Source organism: Chaetura pelagica, unplaced genomic scaffold, assembly GCF_000747805.2.
Source record: "Chaetura pelagica isolate M959 unplaced genomic scaffold, ChaPel_1.0 scaffold108, whole genome shotgun sequence".
Lineage (NCBI taxonomy): Eukaryota > Metazoa > Chordata > Aves > Apodiformes > Apodidae > Chaetura > Chaetura pelagica.
Window position 1 is genome coordinate 3,990,855 of NW_009970718.1, and position 16,700 is coordinate 4,007,554.

The 16,700-nt window shown below is 42.9% G+C and overlaps 1 protein-coding gene across 1 annotated transcript in view; it reads right to left on the bottom strand.

The window, feature by feature from the left end:
* Positions 1 to 2,043: 2,043 nt before the first annotated feature.
* The window catches only part of SLC38A1 (solute carrier family 38, member 1), a 27,118-nt gene continuing 12,461 nt past the window's right edge, over positions 2,044 to 16,700 (bottom strand). The window contains exons 4-15 of the mRNA XM_010006289.1: positions 15,611 to 15,684; positions 13,939 to 14,031; positions 13,539 to 13,620; positions 12,268 to 12,350; positions 11,291 to 11,349; positions 11,036 to 11,161; positions 8,806 to 8,885; positions 7,561 to 7,661; positions 4,259 to 4,377; positions 3,581 to 3,722; positions 3,378 to 3,475; positions 2,044 to 2,420 (exon numbers count right to left, since the gene is read on the bottom strand). Coding sequence (XP_010004591.1) covers positions 2,319 to 2,420; positions 3,378 to 3,475; positions 3,581 to 3,722; positions 4,259 to 4,377; positions 7,561 to 7,661; positions 8,806 to 8,885; positions 11,036 to 11,161; positions 11,291 to 11,349; positions 12,268 to 12,350; positions 13,539 to 13,620; positions 13,939 to 14,031; positions 15,611 to 15,684 — 1,159 coding nt within the window. The 3' untranslated portion in view covers positions 2,044 to 2,318. The remainder of the gene's footprint in view (positions 2,421 to 3,377; positions 3,476 to 3,580; positions 3,723 to 4,258; positions 4,378 to 7,560; positions 7,662 to 8,805; positions 8,886 to 11,035; positions 11,162 to 11,290; positions 11,350 to 12,267; positions 12,351 to 13,538; positions 13,621 to 13,938; positions 14,032 to 15,610; positions 15,685 to 16,700) is intronic.

Genomic DNA, 16,700 nt, shown 5'->3' on the forward strand with positions numbered 1-16,700 from the left:
TCAGTCTCATAAAGAGGTGGCACAGAGAGAACTGGTAACATGCACCATCACAGGTGAAATGCAGGAAAACATGAGCTGCCAGGGGTCCTAGGTAGCTCAGCAGTTCATGTATTAAATGTTGAGCTGGGGGGTGCTTGGGAGGAAGGACACTGCACCAGAGACCTTGCTGGGTGCCTGTGAGAGAAGGCCTGAGGAGCGAGGAGGAGGACAAACTAAGGGAATCCTGCTCTGCAGTTTAGCAGGTGACTTTGCCTGGGAGGAGGATGCTTCTGGTTTTGTCATTGTTGCTGGGCTACTCTGAGGACTTGGGCTGCTTGTGGAGTCCACTCTACTGTGTAATTGGATCACAATTACACAGCAGAGCCAGGCACCTCACTGCCTAGGCTGAGATACAGATCTAGAAGTCTAGGTTTAACAGGTTTAGTTTCTGCAGCATGAACCCTCTGCATCTCAATGCCCAAATTCCAAGGAAGGTTCCAAACTAATCTCTCTGGATGTTACCCTCAAAAACCAACTTTCAGGGTTCTGTGAAATGTTCCGTGGTCTCAACTACTAGTAACATTCAGCCATATAGGACAAGGCAATGGCAACTGAAGCAATTCAATAGCTCACAGAGATCCCAAGATCCCAATTTTGCAGTCCCTAACCTTAAAAAGAGCAAGCTGCAATGACAGGTTCCTCACAGCTGATGACAGTCTCCTTCCACAGATACAATGGGAGTCAGCATTGAACCAGCTACTGGGAACAAGAGGATCACTGCACACTGACAGGCACCACTCAAGCACACGGAGGGCACTGCTCAGCCCTTGGGTGTGAAGCAGGGCTCCCTTCAGCCATGGGTTCTTTTAGGAAGAGCAGGGTTCATGTTCTGAGAAGCTTTCTGGCTCACATGGTGAAGGACACAAAGTGAACACGTTTATGCTGCTGGCAGTGCACTAACAGAAGATGTCTGCTCAGGAAGGTTACTGGTCATCTGCTTAGCGGCTGAGTCTCTACAAGTTCTCTACAACAGCTATAAGGCATTAGGCAAATGCTTATTTTGTGGACAACAGATGGAAGTTACAGTGTTTTTGCCAATAGTAATTGAATGTCTTTAACTGTTATGGAGAATCAATGAAAAATGCAAATTAAACATTTTAAATATAAAAAGTGTTTCTGTTTGTTTAAAGAAATGTTACAGATTTCAATTTGCATTAGAAATCCAGTAGTTTGGCAAAGTTAGTCAAATCCTGCTCCTGCTGCTGTCTAAAACCCCACTGACTTCAGTGGGAGGAGGATAAGACACAAGAGAAGAGCCAGTCTCTACAAGGTATGTAAAAATAAATCCCAGAATAGAAAAGGCATGAGGTATGATTATATGTGTAGGTTTTCATAAAACTGGAGCTTGTTTGGTTTTTTTTTCCTTCTGAGTGACGCAGGACTAGTAAACGGTTCAATGCCGAAGAAAAGCAGACTTCCTATGGAAATCTCCAAGCGTCTGCTTCTCTTCAGGCTCATGTACTCATGGCTTGGGGTCAAGTCTACTCCTGGTCAGGCTCCAGCTGACATGTGCCAGGGGAATAGTGTCTGGTGGTGGTGGCTATCATCCTGCTCTCTGCGTGGTGTCACTAAGACACACACAGTCACAGGTCTGTTCCCCAAAGCCACAAAAGGGCCAAGCCCTGGGGCTGGCTCTCACACCAGAACAGCCAAGAGAAGCACCAGATATAGGACCTACACTTACACAAAGCTTAGTTATGCTCTTGCGGTGTCTTTTGTGCCAAATCTAGAATGCTATGCTTAACCAAATGAGGCAAATGGTGCACGAAACAACAACAGAACAAAGAAACCAACAAATAGGGTGTGTACAACTGGAGAAGAATTTTGGCTGAAGGCAGGGGATGGGGGGCAAGGATGTGAAATGACATCACTCCAGTTGGGACTGATAACAATAGCACTGCTGCCCTAAAAGAGCAGAGCTTATGGTTGAAGGGCTAAGGATAACAACAGAACAATGGAATTCATGGGTGGAAGAGGGGAAACTAATTAATTGTGACTAATTCTATGAGCAACACTCTATACAGTCTCACAGACAATTAACATAGACTTCAGGCTGATCTGGTAACTCGGTATCGAGGGACAGAGTGATGAGCCTGTTGCAAATACGGGTCTGTTTTCTGCAAGAAAATACACCCATAACAGTATTTTCAGTACTGGATAATCATTATTTGGATTTGATTTGAGTAAACTCACAAAAGATGGAATAGATAAGAGAACGGATGGTTGCGATTTTGGTGTGTAGCAAACAGGGTTGTCTTCTTTTCAGAAGGAGGTGAACTTCAGTGGCCTTCGGCACTACCTCCTGATTGTACCCAGTCATAGATGACCAAGGGAATGCTCACTAGGGAAAACATTATTCCTAGCGCCAAGAAAAGAGAAGCCTGGAACAAAAAGGAGAGAAAATTAATGAATAAAAGGAAAAGGCAATTAATTCAAGTATGTTAACTTCTCCTCATAAGGAGATTTACAAGGTGATATATCAAAGCTACCAAATAAAATGGGATAGCACTTCCGGTAAAGACAAAACCCATAGATAATTAAACAGATTAGCATCATTAATAATTACTTGCTGAACACCAAAACCAATTTTTTTTCTCCTTTCAATTCACTTCTTAAACATTGATCATCCCTAAAGAGGATTAAGCAAGTTTGTTTTTAGGACTGATGGGCTCTGCTCTTTTCAAAACCTGACGAGAACAATTATCAAAGTTCAGCCTTTTTGTCTTGGGGTCTGTGGATGGAGCCAGAAGTGAAACACGGGTTTCCTGCCTTCCTGCTCAGGGCAGGAAGGTCTGACCTTACAGTGCTTCCAGTGCACGCCCTGTTAAGGCTGGGAATACACAGGAGTGTTGCATCTTCTCAGCTGCAGCTTTTTCTGGGGTTCACAGGAAATCTTTCCAAGGCCATTCCCATCTGCTCATGCATGCTTAAGGGCTAACATTTCAGCTGCCTGCTTCTGGTGGAAGCACCCCTAATCTGGGTCAGGTCCATTAAAACCACTAGGAATGCCACAAATGGAGCGTGTTGCTTGCTTTCTGAGCTAATATCTTTCCAGGCTGGAAGGGCTGCCCAAGGGGACTGGAGGGGCACCCAGCCAGGGGAAGAGCCCCTTGCCCCACGAAGAAGGACCCCCAGGGCACGAGGTGCCCTGCATGGTACGGCCCCTCCACCAGGAGACGCCCCAGGGGGGAGCACGGCTGCTAGCTCACGGAAACAAAGAGGGAGAGTAATGTAAAGAAACCCCTCCACACACGTTCAGATTAGGTATGCTTTGCACCTAACACATTATAAGGAATGAAAAGATGAAAGTGTTGCATTGATGGGAAAGGAGTGCATACCCAAATCCTCTGGGTCAACTTTGATCCATCCTGCTGGGTAATTTTTAAATACAACGATGAAGGAAGAATGAAAATCAGCATATTGGCAGAAGTGACCCCTGCAAAATTAAAACAAATTAGTTACGTTAGCTGTCAGCAAAAGCTAACTGTGTTGCTGATTAGCAACAGTCTTTTATTAGTAGTACAAAACCAGGATACTGTACCTACAACTCCAAAAATATCTTTCATGGAGGGGATAAAAATGACTAGCAGGTTGATGATAACCAAAAGAACAACAGTAACCAAAACATGACGGCATAAGTCAAATTTTGTTTTTCTAGCCAGCTCAAATAACGATGAACGCACCTGAAGGAAGAGAGAGAATTCTGTCAGGAATAGTCTGTAAGCCAATTCAATGCCTCGTGTTTATTTTAAGCAGTTCTTCATGTGACAAGGACTGAATAATCTCTCAAATTGTGGAGTCCCTGATTAACGCCCTTTGAAATAATCATTAAAACTAATTTCATATTACAAAACTGTAGGTATACATGCATCTGCAGCAGGATAGTTCTCCCTCTCTAACATGCCTTTTGGGGTTCTTCTGCACTTAAAAATGAACTTCACCTCTAATCCTGCTCCAGTGAAGTCACGTGAAGTAAGAAAGGGCCCTTGTGGATTCAATTTAAAACAGATTTAAGACCTAAAGTGATTAATTTATTTCCTGCAGGGAGAACTTTTCCAGAAGTTAGTGGGAATCTGGTGTGGGAAAAGACCGATCCAAGCTCAAACTCTTCTTGTAGCTGCAGCATCCCTGTCTCAGCAAAAAGCTGGCCTGCGATTTGAAGAAATGCACTGTGTACGGCCAGTACCAGCTTCCAAATCATGAGCAGCCTTTTACTTACAGTGAAAAACAGCACTGGCACCGTGAGTATCACTGCAACGATCACAGCCAAGCGCACGGTCAGGATGAGGATGTCATCTTTGCTCTGGTACTTGTGAAGCAGATCTGACTGCACATCATCTATGGAAAAGACCAAAAGGTAAGTCTTCTGACAAACAGGCAATCCATTCACAAAAATCATTGCTTAAAAACAGCCTTCTTGAACAACAAGTGATTTATCTGCAAACAAAAGAGTATGGAATGAAACATTCTTGAGTTAAAATAGTGCTTTGAACCAAATCCTAATGATCCCATTATTCCAGATTAATCCTTTGGAGGCCTGATTTAGGAATGCGTCCTAATTCAAGACAGCACATGCCTAACTCTAAGGTAATTTTCACTGCAGGAAAGACAACAGTGAGACATACATGAAAGCTTGCTTACATATACACATATATATATATAAATAAGTAACGTGAAATAAGCTACTTCTAATTTGTTCTGTGGACTTTTTTTTTCAGTTTCAAATTATATAAAAAAAACCACATGCACTGCCATGGCTGAACTTAATATAGACTAGAAGGTTTTGAGCTAAATTAATCTAAACAGCAAATAAACTTCCAGCAAAAAGCAGTATCCCTGTTCTCAACCAAGAACAAAGCCTATCCTGGGTCAGCTCTCAGCAGGATGTTCTGACATTTGCACACAAATCCCTCGGCAGCTCCTCCAAGGGCTGCCCTGATGTTTTTTTCTCTTGAACCTGCCACCACCCCAGCAGTGCCTGCAGCTTGGCCCTGTGCCACCCAGCAGCTCCAGCAGCCAAGACATGCTGTGGGGGTGCTTAATAGGGAGGTGCTGGCGATATTTTTATACGACCTCCTGCAAAAATGTTTCCTTGAAGCTGTGATAAGTAGTGCAGAGTGGGTTTGCATGTGCTAACCAACAGGAAAACCACGTTGCTGAGAGACCTATGTGTTTGCTTTGTAACTTTTAAATATCTAGGAGCAATAACCTAAGGGGGCAGCTGTTAAGCATTCCACAAAACATACTTTCTGCCCCTTCTTAGGCCTGTGTTTTGTTTCTGCCTGCTAATCTTAGAAAGCTGGTGGTAAAACATAACAGCTCTTAGACCAAAGCCCTTAAAGGGAACTTGGCCACCATGTCTAGTTTAAAATCTTTGGCAATTGGTAAAACCTCATGTATTTCTGGAGACAGAGACATCTGTCCTGCAGCAAAATTCCTGTGCTCCCCCCAGGATGCCCTTCCGGGGACAGGCCACAGGTCAACACCACCTACACAGTGCTTGAATCCCCACGAGGAGAAAGAAAATGCTCTCCCACCTCCCTGCAGATTAGGAGTGGGGTTTTCAAGCCGGGCACATGCACAGCTTCTGCAACACAGAGCTTACTCTGCTCCTGCAAGCACAGACTGCAACTTCTGTACCGCTCACGGACTGCAGCCAGGTAGGAAGTGAAGGGCAAGGCTTACAGTTGAAGGTCTGTTTTCCTTTCAGCTAGATACACCACAGAGCCCAACCACAGTGTGACCTTTTAGGGGAAGAAAAACACCTCTTTTCTGTAATTCTGCAATGTAAATATAGTCATCACTGCAACACTTTTGAGAACACAGCAAACAGACAAGTACTATTGGTGTTAAGAAATGGCCATAATAAAAACGCTGCTCTTACTTCAGGTAAGGGTAGAGAAGAGGGTTAGAAAACTGTAAGTGAACATATGAAAGGTAAGGTCTCGTCAGTCTCAAGGGGAAGAAGGATCAAAGTAGAGGAATTTTACATTCCCTCAGTGTCTTTTTTGCTTCCTGTCATAGCACTGACCCTAGCAGAAGCCCCAGAGGAGCTGCACAGCTCTTGGCACTGGGCAGCAGGGATGCCTGATGTGGGGAGAGGCAAATGAGATACCCCAGAGATTCCTCCGCCATTCCCCCTCGGGAGGGCCAGAAGGACGCAGCCCCTACCTCCACCATGGACTCCAGACCCTCTTCCTTGAGGGGCGTGGGAGATTCCCAGAGGAGCACCACGGATCTGCTTCCTCAGATCCCTGGGGCAATCACATCAGAATCTCCTCCCTGCCAAAGTGAAGGGGTCCGTGCTGATTTACACCCACTTGCTCCCTGGAGCTGCTAATTTGATACATTTCTACAAAAATGTGTTAGACAGGAGCAGTTGGATGAGAATGGCCATTGCTGTTGTCACTTGCAATGTGTTAGTGGTTTTATTGTGAAAATTAGAACAGATGACCTCAAATTACTTCAACACATGCAGACTTAAGGCCTCATAAACAGAATGAGAGCCTGAGAAAACAAATATGAGATAGGTACACCTTTGGAAAAAAAACAAAAAAACGCCACATTTCATATTTACTTATTTTCTTTGTCTTGTAATACATGGCTCACAAGGAACAATAATCATGAATGAGGAGATTATAGCAAAAAGGTCACTTGGAATAGGATGGAGAAGACTGATGACCTTTTGGTGACTCTAAGATGAAAAGCAAACATCACTTTTGTCATCTGTCTTTTAATCCCTTAATGGTCCATGGAAAAAGAAACTACTTTTCAACATTCCCATTATACTGGAATATGGGAGTAGCTTCCTGGGCAACATTCACGTTTTATCCTACTTTGCTTAATAATTGTGCCCTTAGGGCATACATGTTGTATCCTGTAGTGATACAATATAATTTGTTTCTCTTTTTAAATGAATTGATATGCAGGGTGCAAGTCTCGGACACTGAAATAACCATCCCTTGGCAGCTGAGCTGGGACAACACTCAAAGATTTACCCCCTTCACGGCCAGTTCATTCACCCAAGACCTGAAGGGTTTAGCTCTAGGGACACAGGGAAAACATTTGGTCCTTCACCTAAATGATAAAAGCATCAATAAGAAAATTAAAAAGTTGTGATGGATGATTTGATACTCATTTCCTAGGACCTGATCTCAAATCTGTCTCATTTTATGCAGATATGTTACGCATGCTTCAGCCATTACCAATGTACATAACATTCAGGTGAGGACTCTGGAATGAAAATCTTAGTGGGGCCAAGCTAATCCCCAGTTGTGTTTAACAAATCTTTCCCTCATATTTTGAGTATGTCTTTCACTCTTTACTACTTTCACTTGTGCTTTCATCCACAGGGGAAAAAGGGTGAAAGGATTTGTACCTTCATATGAAAACTTTTAAGGAAAATTGTTTGAAAAAGTATTTTAATATAAGTGGATGGGACCTTCCTTTCCAGCTGGGATGCACTATTGATTTCACATGTATTCCCTTTCTGTTTTGATCAGTAAAGAACTGCATACTTACCATAGAAAGTCAAATAGCCAAATATGGCAGTCATAAAGTACATCACGAACATGGCAAAAAATGAGATATTTGAAACCAACTGCATTTTTTTCTGTGACCGGCTGGAGAAAGAAGGAAAAAAAAGAACACATAAGAATGGTTGGGCTGGGTTTTTCAATAGCTGCTTAAAAATGTATTAAGTCTTTGCATAAACATTGTAATTCTTAAGAGACTCATGAATGAATTTTCATTCAAAACAGGAATTCACTGACAGCTGCACAAGGAAGAGAAGGATTGGCCAAACGGACCCTACTTGGGGGTTAAGTCAAGAAATGGTGGGTCCACTCTGTGGGGCTGCTCCCTGGCTGTATCTGCCTAAACAGAGTGAAGGTTGAAGCCAAGTGGAGAGGGGTGACCCTTAAGCACTTCAGTAATTAAATTAAAAGGCCAAAATAAAGGAAGAATAAAATTATACACAAGAAAAACAAACACATTCTGAATGTTTGCAGAGAAAGATTTGTGTCCCCATGGGTAGCAAATAATGAATGTATACAGACCACTGTAGACCTGTAAAATAAGTCAACATTAAGTGTCAACATTTAATTTTTAGATATTTGTTCTGAAATATTCATGCTCTGGTACCTAAAGTTGGAGTTTTAAACCCACACAGCGATGCCCTAATATAGGCACCCGGGAACCTGCTGGAGTGTCTTAAAATTCAAAGCACCCACCAAGTGGCAGGTACCTGAAGGCACTCATGGGTCTGACTGACCTCCAGCTCTCCCCTGGGGCTCCTCTCCAGGCCCAGGGCCCTGCTGCACCCCCAGGGTCACGAGGGCCAGCTGACCAGAGGTGTCAGTGAGGCAGCTCTATCAGCAAAGTGCTTTTAGTGCAGGCGAGCCTGAAAATACTTCTTTTTCCTGGTACCACACAGATTTTTAGTTGCACTGGAACAAACGCCGTTAGCTGAACACACGCCTCTCTCCCATGCCAAATAACAACCAGCACGACTTGGCTCTCCCCAGGCTAGCGTGTAGTTCCAGAGAAAACTCCCAAAGCATTGCATTATCCTCAGCCTCCCTCACCCCCGCCTGGGAGGCCAGATTTCCTAGCTGACAGCCACGCTCCTTAGCTTGTTGAGTGTTATTAAAGCACATCTCAGAATGGCCCGAATGACTCAGAGCACCTCTGTGCTAACATTTTCCAAGCAAAGCGGTTCAAAACAATTAACTGGAAAAAGAAAAAAAAAAAAAGATAAAGGCTTACTCTTTAAGTTCGCTGTAAATCGGGAGGACTGATGGGTGGCACACAAATGCAAAAGCAATGGTGGGCAAAGCATACACGGTCTGTTTGGAGAGAGTTTCAGAAAAGAAGTTAAGTACTTCCCCCAGCGGCGTGAAGAAATTATCTGCATTCAACTCCCTCAGCTCCTGACTCTCCAGACTCTTCAACCAAAAGTTGAGAGCCTTCAGAGAAGGCAGAAGACCTGTCAATTAGCACATATTTAATGAAACCTGGAGAGCAGCGCTGTCCCCATGGGAGGACAAAGTCTTCGTGTTGGTCGTGCAAGCACAGGCCTGACTCTGCTCACAGAGGGCAGTGCTGGATGCTGCATCGCTGCCGGTTTTGCTCCCTGGGATGGGTTGCCCTGCCCAGCTACTGCCACCACTACTAACACACTGACACACATAGAAGGGACGTATGGTGGGTCACTGCTACACTAGCCTTGGCATGGAGAGGGGTGCGCAGCTACAGCTGAAGTCCTGAAGAGGAAGCCCATACCCAGACTGTAAGAAAAGAGAAGAGGAATGCAGGACTTACAAAGAAATGGATATTTCAAGGTACCAGACTGAGTCCCTTCATTTCCCAGGCCAACAAAAGGGCTAGGAGGGCTGTGGAGAGAGCATGCTTTTCCTTGGGGAAAGAGAGAGACTGTTACGTGATCAGGAAGCACAGGGGGCCTCCAGAGGGGACCTCATCCCATTCACTTCAGTAGGTTTCAATCTTCAGTGTACAGCCAAGCCTCACAAATGATCTCAATGCCCAAACACTCCCAAGGGAATGGATACGAGCAGAGATCACAAGAGAAACAGGTTCCCCTGTGAGGACAAAATGAATCCATCCCTACATGTGGCTCTTCCCGGCCCTCTGGGAAATATATGCCGGGCCACAGGCATTCTCTTCCCACAGAAGCCATCCTGGGGTATGGCCCAGGCCCAACAGATTTAGTAAATGCACTCTTTGCTCTCCAGCAGTCCTTCCTCACCAAGGCCTGTGCTGCCTCCTCTCCCTCACCCACAGTATGCTACTGTTGGGGAGTCTCTATCCATGGAGGTATTTAGAAGTTGCATGGACATAGTACAGAACAACTGGCCCTCAGTGGCTCTGCTTGAGCAGGGGGGTTGGGCCAAATGACCTGGAGGTCCCTGCCAATCTCAGCCATTCCCTGCTTCTGTGAAACTGTCTCTCCTGTCACACACCAAAATAATTGATTGGCAAGCTGTTGGCCCTGAGGGCAAATATAAAGTTCAGCTCCAGCATGCCTAAGTCAGGTGGGCCGATCCTTCCAATGTGCTTTCATTGACTCTGAGGCAAATGCAGACACTCACTGTAGCAGAAGACTGCCCTCTCAGCACTAACTGGAGAACATCTACCCCTAAGCTGCTATCGCACACCAAGTTAATTAATTCTTGACCCGTCACACGGGGCTGATTGGTAGCTACCTCCAATTAAAGAAGAGTGTTTGGAATGGCTTCTTCACCTGAAGCTGGCAGGGTGAAGTTTAAAAAAATTAATTTTTGCATGCCTGTGCATGTATACATGCACATTCCATATGAACATGACTGTGGCACCCTGAGGACCCTGCCCTGCTGTGCAAGGAGCTCTGTGCCCCAGCAGAGCACAGCTGACAGGAGCAATCCTCCTGCTCCCACAGCCACAGCCAGCTGCTCTCTCACATTCTCTTGGCACAACTTTTCCTGCAGCTGTGTGGCGATGGAGGAAAGCATCCAGCTGAAAGGCAATCAAACTTTTTCTGGATTAGCTTTCAACTGTATCCTTTTCCCAATCCAGTTCTACATGGCTACAGAGCCATGTACAAAGAAATGGTTTGTGTGCAGAGGGACAGAGGGATTACTTGTGGGCTTTGGATGCAGGAATGGCTTACTCAGCCTCTGCTCATCTACGGTCTAAAGGAGCAGTTGCAGCATGGATAGGAAGAAGCATTTGAAAGGAAAGGTCTCCCAAAGAAAGCATTTGTTGTCTGATGGCAGCTCAGGCTCACAGTTTTAGCACATCTACTAGTGGGGCAGGGCAAGACCATTCAATGCAGCACCTCCACGAGACTGGGCAAGGAGACACATTGTGCATTCACCACTGGAGCACGAGTGGAAGCATGGAGAATCAGGCCCTAGGTGGTGCTGATTGCATTAAGAACATAGGGTGTAGGTGCATATATTATGTGAATTAAAAATAAGTATTTTAAAAAGAAACATACCTTGGAATTAAAGATAACATACTTTGGCTTACACATATGCTCATATGCTGAGCTATTTGATAGGATAGATGATGTTGCATTTAGTTCCGGGCCAGTACAGGGAATTTGAAACTTCTTGTAAATAACCTAGAACGAGAGAGGAAGACAGCTAATTGCTAAAAATAATAAAAAGCAAATTAAAATCAAAACATTGGAGAAATTGTGACTATCTTATCAAGTAATTCTCATCCAACAAAGAAAGCAAGCTCAACTTACCACTATCAGGAAAAATACCATGCAGCTTAATGAAAATCCGCTGGTATAGCCAAGATATCCTGAAATAAATTAAAAGGAAATATCATACAAAATTATTTTATCAGCCATAATTTGGTTTTTACTTTTTTTTTATTACTATTATTGGTTCATGAAAAGTTTAAGTGTATTATATGTTTAAATAGTCATTGTGATTTTCTGGGCAGGGCAAAAGTATGTCCTGTTGGTGTGGGAGTCCCCCATGCTACAAGCCTCCCAGCTTCCAGATAGACCTGAGCTTTGCTCTGACTGGTTTGACTTCCTGAGGGTCACCTTTATGGCAGTTTAACTAATTTTACTTTTGAAAGGGGCTGTGATAATTGAAACAAACCTCAAAATATGCAATTGCAATCAGAACATGACCCAGATTCCCTGACACAACCCATGTCAGCTGAGTACTGGTTATTTTCTCAAAAGGAAGATCCCAAAAGGACTTCAGTGGCAGAACTTGTTACATGGTTTTATAAAATACATTGTGTACCTACTGGCATCTCTGTGGACTCTTACGCTTTGAAAATTAAGTCCTCTATACACATCTTACTTCAAAGTCCAATAACTCCAATTAACCTCACCACTAACAATTTTTATGCTGATAGAAAAGTAAGTTATTTTTTTGTAATCTCACAATTTGTGAACATATTTTTACAGGCTCCACAGGAAAGGGAATTGAAATGACAACCCTCTTAACTATATTTTTAAAAATGAATTTTCACAATTGTAAGGATGAAGCTAGTTAATACTGAGTTCAACCACTGTGGCAATGTAAGTTTACTGGTTTCAAAATGCTCAAAACACAGCTGACTCCTGGACTGGAGAGGCTGCTTAGATTACAATAAGAGCTTTTTTTTTTTTTTTTTAAGTAGCTGAGTTTTGAGTGTGGCTATCAGTGGCGTGATGTCTGGGCTCCTTTTTTTATTCCCACAATGCCATTTGCATCTTACCTAAGTTCTTAAGGAGACATAAAGGGAGGATTATACCAAACGTCACTGTGACAACAAGAAGCCGCCCATCCACGTACCATTCCCTGTATAAAACATTAAAAAACCCCACCATGAGCATAAATTAAACCCTCTCTGGTTTTCTTCACACTCAGTCACCCTCCTTGAATGCTGCAGTTACAGAACTATCTTTGGTCTCCTTTCCCTGCAAGCTCCTACGAAAGGAGACATGGGGGCCACATATGAACTTTGTAGTTATTAAGTTTATTTAAGGGCTGGCACTTAAAACATGGCACTGCCCTGACTCAGACAGAGCAGATCTTCCCAGTCACTAGACAGAACATCACCCTACTGCGGAGATCAACGAGTGGGACTGAGTGGCAGAAAAACACCCTCCACAACCTGATATAAACCACTCTGCCAGGATGAGGAAAAATCATGCAAAGGGCCACACATACAGCACAGTGGGGCAGATGGGTTTGCTAAACCATCCAGGCACATGCCTAGGGTGGCAAACCAGGCTCCTGCAGCATAGACTAGCCAGCCCAAGGCTGTATCTCCTTCTAGCAAAGTACTTTGAATCCTGCTAGAAAGCAAGAAAGGGGAGAAGGGACAGCGTTAGTGACATTCTGTACAATCTATTTCCACTGCTGGGTCCAATCTAGTATGACAGCGTGAGTAATAGGATCTTTACCTTCTTGTTGTGCACTACAGCTCACCATTTAACCCAGTGCAAAAGATATTTACCACTTTAAAGAAATACCATCCCTCTGTTAAAGAAGTTGGCAAATGTCAAGGTGTGATAAGTGTCAGAAATCTAAGTATAATACCCTGCTGTAGTCATGTGCCTGTATCAAAGAGTTTCATAGTACAGACAGTGCTTCAGGGGCAATATCCTCTAAGATGCTAAGAATGCAGGGAAATACATAATATCTTAAACTTGCATAATTTCCAGATTCTTCAGGTGTTACTAACACAGCAGAAGTTTGGACCCTATGACAAGGGGTATGATTGTATAAACCACAATTCTTAATTAAAATCTGGTGTGTAAAGTGAGTAGCTACTGATGACTTAACCTTCAATATCCTATCTCTTCTCTTTTCCTTCTCAAAGTTGTCTCGGTTTTTATTAACCCCCTGAGATATTCCCGTGAAAATCTACCTTGGCAAACCTAAGGAATATCCAATACTTTTAAGCATTTGTAAACAAATGCTTAAACTTATCTACACAATGTTAAATTCTATAATCTAATCAACAAAATTAATTTGACTTACGAAAAAGATTCTTCTTTTCCCATTAGAAACTTAATGGCAGAAGGCAGTTCATTTTTGACTATGAAGAGATAGCTCAACATTGCTGGAGGAAGAAGAAAGTTAGTTTAGAAAATGGGTAAGAAATTTTGCAGAACAAGTACAGAAAAGCATCCTGAACCCCTTCCTACATCAGTGTCTGATAAGAGAAGACCTCAAAATCTAATTGACTCCAAACTACAGATTATTCAGTAATAAGGGAATTTTAAGCAACTGAATGCAAAGTGTTAGCCACAGCTCTACTGAGGCACATGAAGATCCCAAGCTGTCACAAAAAGATGGAAGAACCTGACTGGTTGGTAACTAACAATACTAAGATGTTCCTGGGTTGTTTCTCTTTTTCAATATCCCTCATCTCTTTTACCTCCAACATTCTGGAGAGATGTAGATCCGAAGACAATCATTTTTCCTGGGGTACCAAAGACCTGCTCACCCAGCTTTTCATACACCATGCAGCCTGCATGAGAAGAAACAAAGAGAAAGGTAACAAATACACCAGCGAAGGATGTTGAGTCAAAACACTTACAATTCCTTTTCAGGTAGCCACCCATCTGTGCAGCCATATCTGCCCTTTGCAAGTAAATAGAGCTCTGTTGTTATTACTAGGGCTGAAACTTGCGTAGGAAAGTTTTCTTGACTTCTATAAATGTTATTATTGGCTACCAGTCACTTTTGAAATTTAAGCCCTTAGCGAGGCTATTACACCCCTTTAATGGGCCTGTCTATACCCCTAGTGACAAGTTAAGTTCTGGTATTCCCATCTTGGCATATTAGTTTGTGCCTGCAATGGGAGTGACTAAAAAGCCTCCTGTCCAGACAAAACTCAGTACAGCAGGATCCATAAGTCAGCACTGGCAGCCTGGCCACAGCAGACGTAGTGCCTTGATTCTGCAGTTTCACTTGCTTTGACTAAACTATCTAAATGAGGGCAGCTACTGCAGGATGGTTAACAATTCTTAATGACAAAACCTTAACTTGTGCATTCTCAGCACAGTATGTTTTTGGTAAAAGCAGGGGAAGGTGTAAATTATTACTAAAACTTCTTCTTAAATATCTGCCAAGCTTGAGAAACTCCTGTATTAATCAGTTTGTTTCTCTGTTTAATGTTATTTTCCTTGGTTGCAAGTTTAGGCTGAGAAAAAGACTGGACATTGTGATGATGGTGAGATTCATGAAAACAGAAATACTGCAGATGCTACAGTGTACAGGTGATTATTAAAATGCAGCCCATTGGTTGGTTGGTTTTCTCTATATTTCCTTATAGTTGACATTTCTGCTTTGGAGCTTGTATAAAAATTAAGTTTGAGCTTGAATATATCAGCAGCATAGAAACTAGGGCTTAGATTTTGGGAACTAACAGGGCACAAATGTATCCCCAATTAGGTATACATACCTAATTTAAATAGGCATTTGATGCTATTATACATGCTGTAACAGCAATTCATGTGTGTCCAAATTACATAATAAAATACTGATGTTCTCGTGCAGATAGTTTTAGAAATCTGGCTTCTGAGATTGTTACCCAAGGAAAGAGACTCTTGCACTTCAGAGCACAGTGACATTTAACACTGCAGGTAACTTCTAATTCCTGTGTCTAGACTATATTTTTTCTTTTATTTTAGGAAACCTCCTACTACCAAGGCTAACAGGAATTTCACATTAACCATTAAGAACAAGCTTTTATTTCCACGTAAGCTTCACCACAGGCTCATTCATTATACTTAATTTGCAGTTGGTTTTGTAATGCAAAGAAACTGTAAGAGCTGTTCCCTCTAGCTCACTATCTCATGGTAGCAGAATTCACTCTTTGTTGTAAGTTCTTCCCTTTATAGTGATGGTCAGATGCTGTTCTCCATTGCTATGACATAAATTCTTGTTAGTTATGGCCCTCTGACCCAAAACATGTTACACTTTTCTACTGTGTAGACAAAGCGATAGAAACTCTGTCTTACACAGAGCACTTGGCCTTGTTTAAGCACTTCTCACCTCTTGCTCTTTACAATTCTACTGAAATGGTGTAATACAGCTTTAATTACCTGTTTCCTTTGAACACACCAACAGGAGATATATTGAATAAATAGACAGTAGTGTCACTGAAACCAAAAGCAGCCTGCAAAAGAATGGAAAATAAAGCTTACTGTAAGAGCTGAGCTCTAATATTGCAATATTTTGTGTCAGGTCATATTCCTGTTGAGTCAGAAATAATTTTTATACTTGTGACAATGCAAAAAGCCCTAAAACCACATGCGATTCACACGCTTTTTGAAGTTCCACCACACTATCATGGAGGTAAGAAAGCCCTGCCTGCAGAGAGATTCAACCAAATAAAACTTAGCAGAGCTGCAGAGTGCTGCCTTACTGAAAGAAGCAAGAATAAAAATACCTTTTCAGATAGGAATTAAAGTTTAATCACAGCAGGGATGAGCGGGGTATGTCTGTCACCACCCACTTTCAAGCTTTTTTTTTCCAAAGGGAAGTCATAGAATCATAAAATCATAGAATGGTTTGGGTTGGAAGGGACCTTAAAGGTCATCTAGTTCCAACCTGCCTGCATGGGCAGGGACACCTTCCCCTAAACCAGGTTGCTCAAATCCCCATCCAGCCTTGCCTTGAACTCTTCTAGGGATGGGGCCTCCACAGCTTCTCTGGGCAACCTGTTTCAATGTCTTACCGCCCTCATAGTGATGAATTTCCTCCTAATGTCTAATCTAAAGCTCCTCCTCTTCCAGTTAAAAGCCATCACCGCTTGTTCCGCTACATGCTCTTGTAAAAAGTCCTTCCCCAGCTTTCCTGCAGGCTCCCTTCAGGTACTGGAAGGTTGCCATGAGTTGTCTATTTACAGACTTCCATTCCAAATGGAAGCATCTTTCCCCCAGTTATCTTTCATGTGCTATCAAAGGTTTGTCCAAATAGCTCTTCATGTGCTTCCCTGTGCCCATGGAAGGGGAGAGGAGGGAAGTTAAGGCTCAACTGCCTTCCTTTGGGAATAAAGGCAGAAACCAAAGGTTTATACTTTGTCCAGGTGGGGACTGATGTTCCCTCATTGATGTCATTCCTAGTGTGCCATGATCCATAATTTGACTTCATGTAGAAGAATTGCAGGAAGTAATGACCAAACTGTTTGTG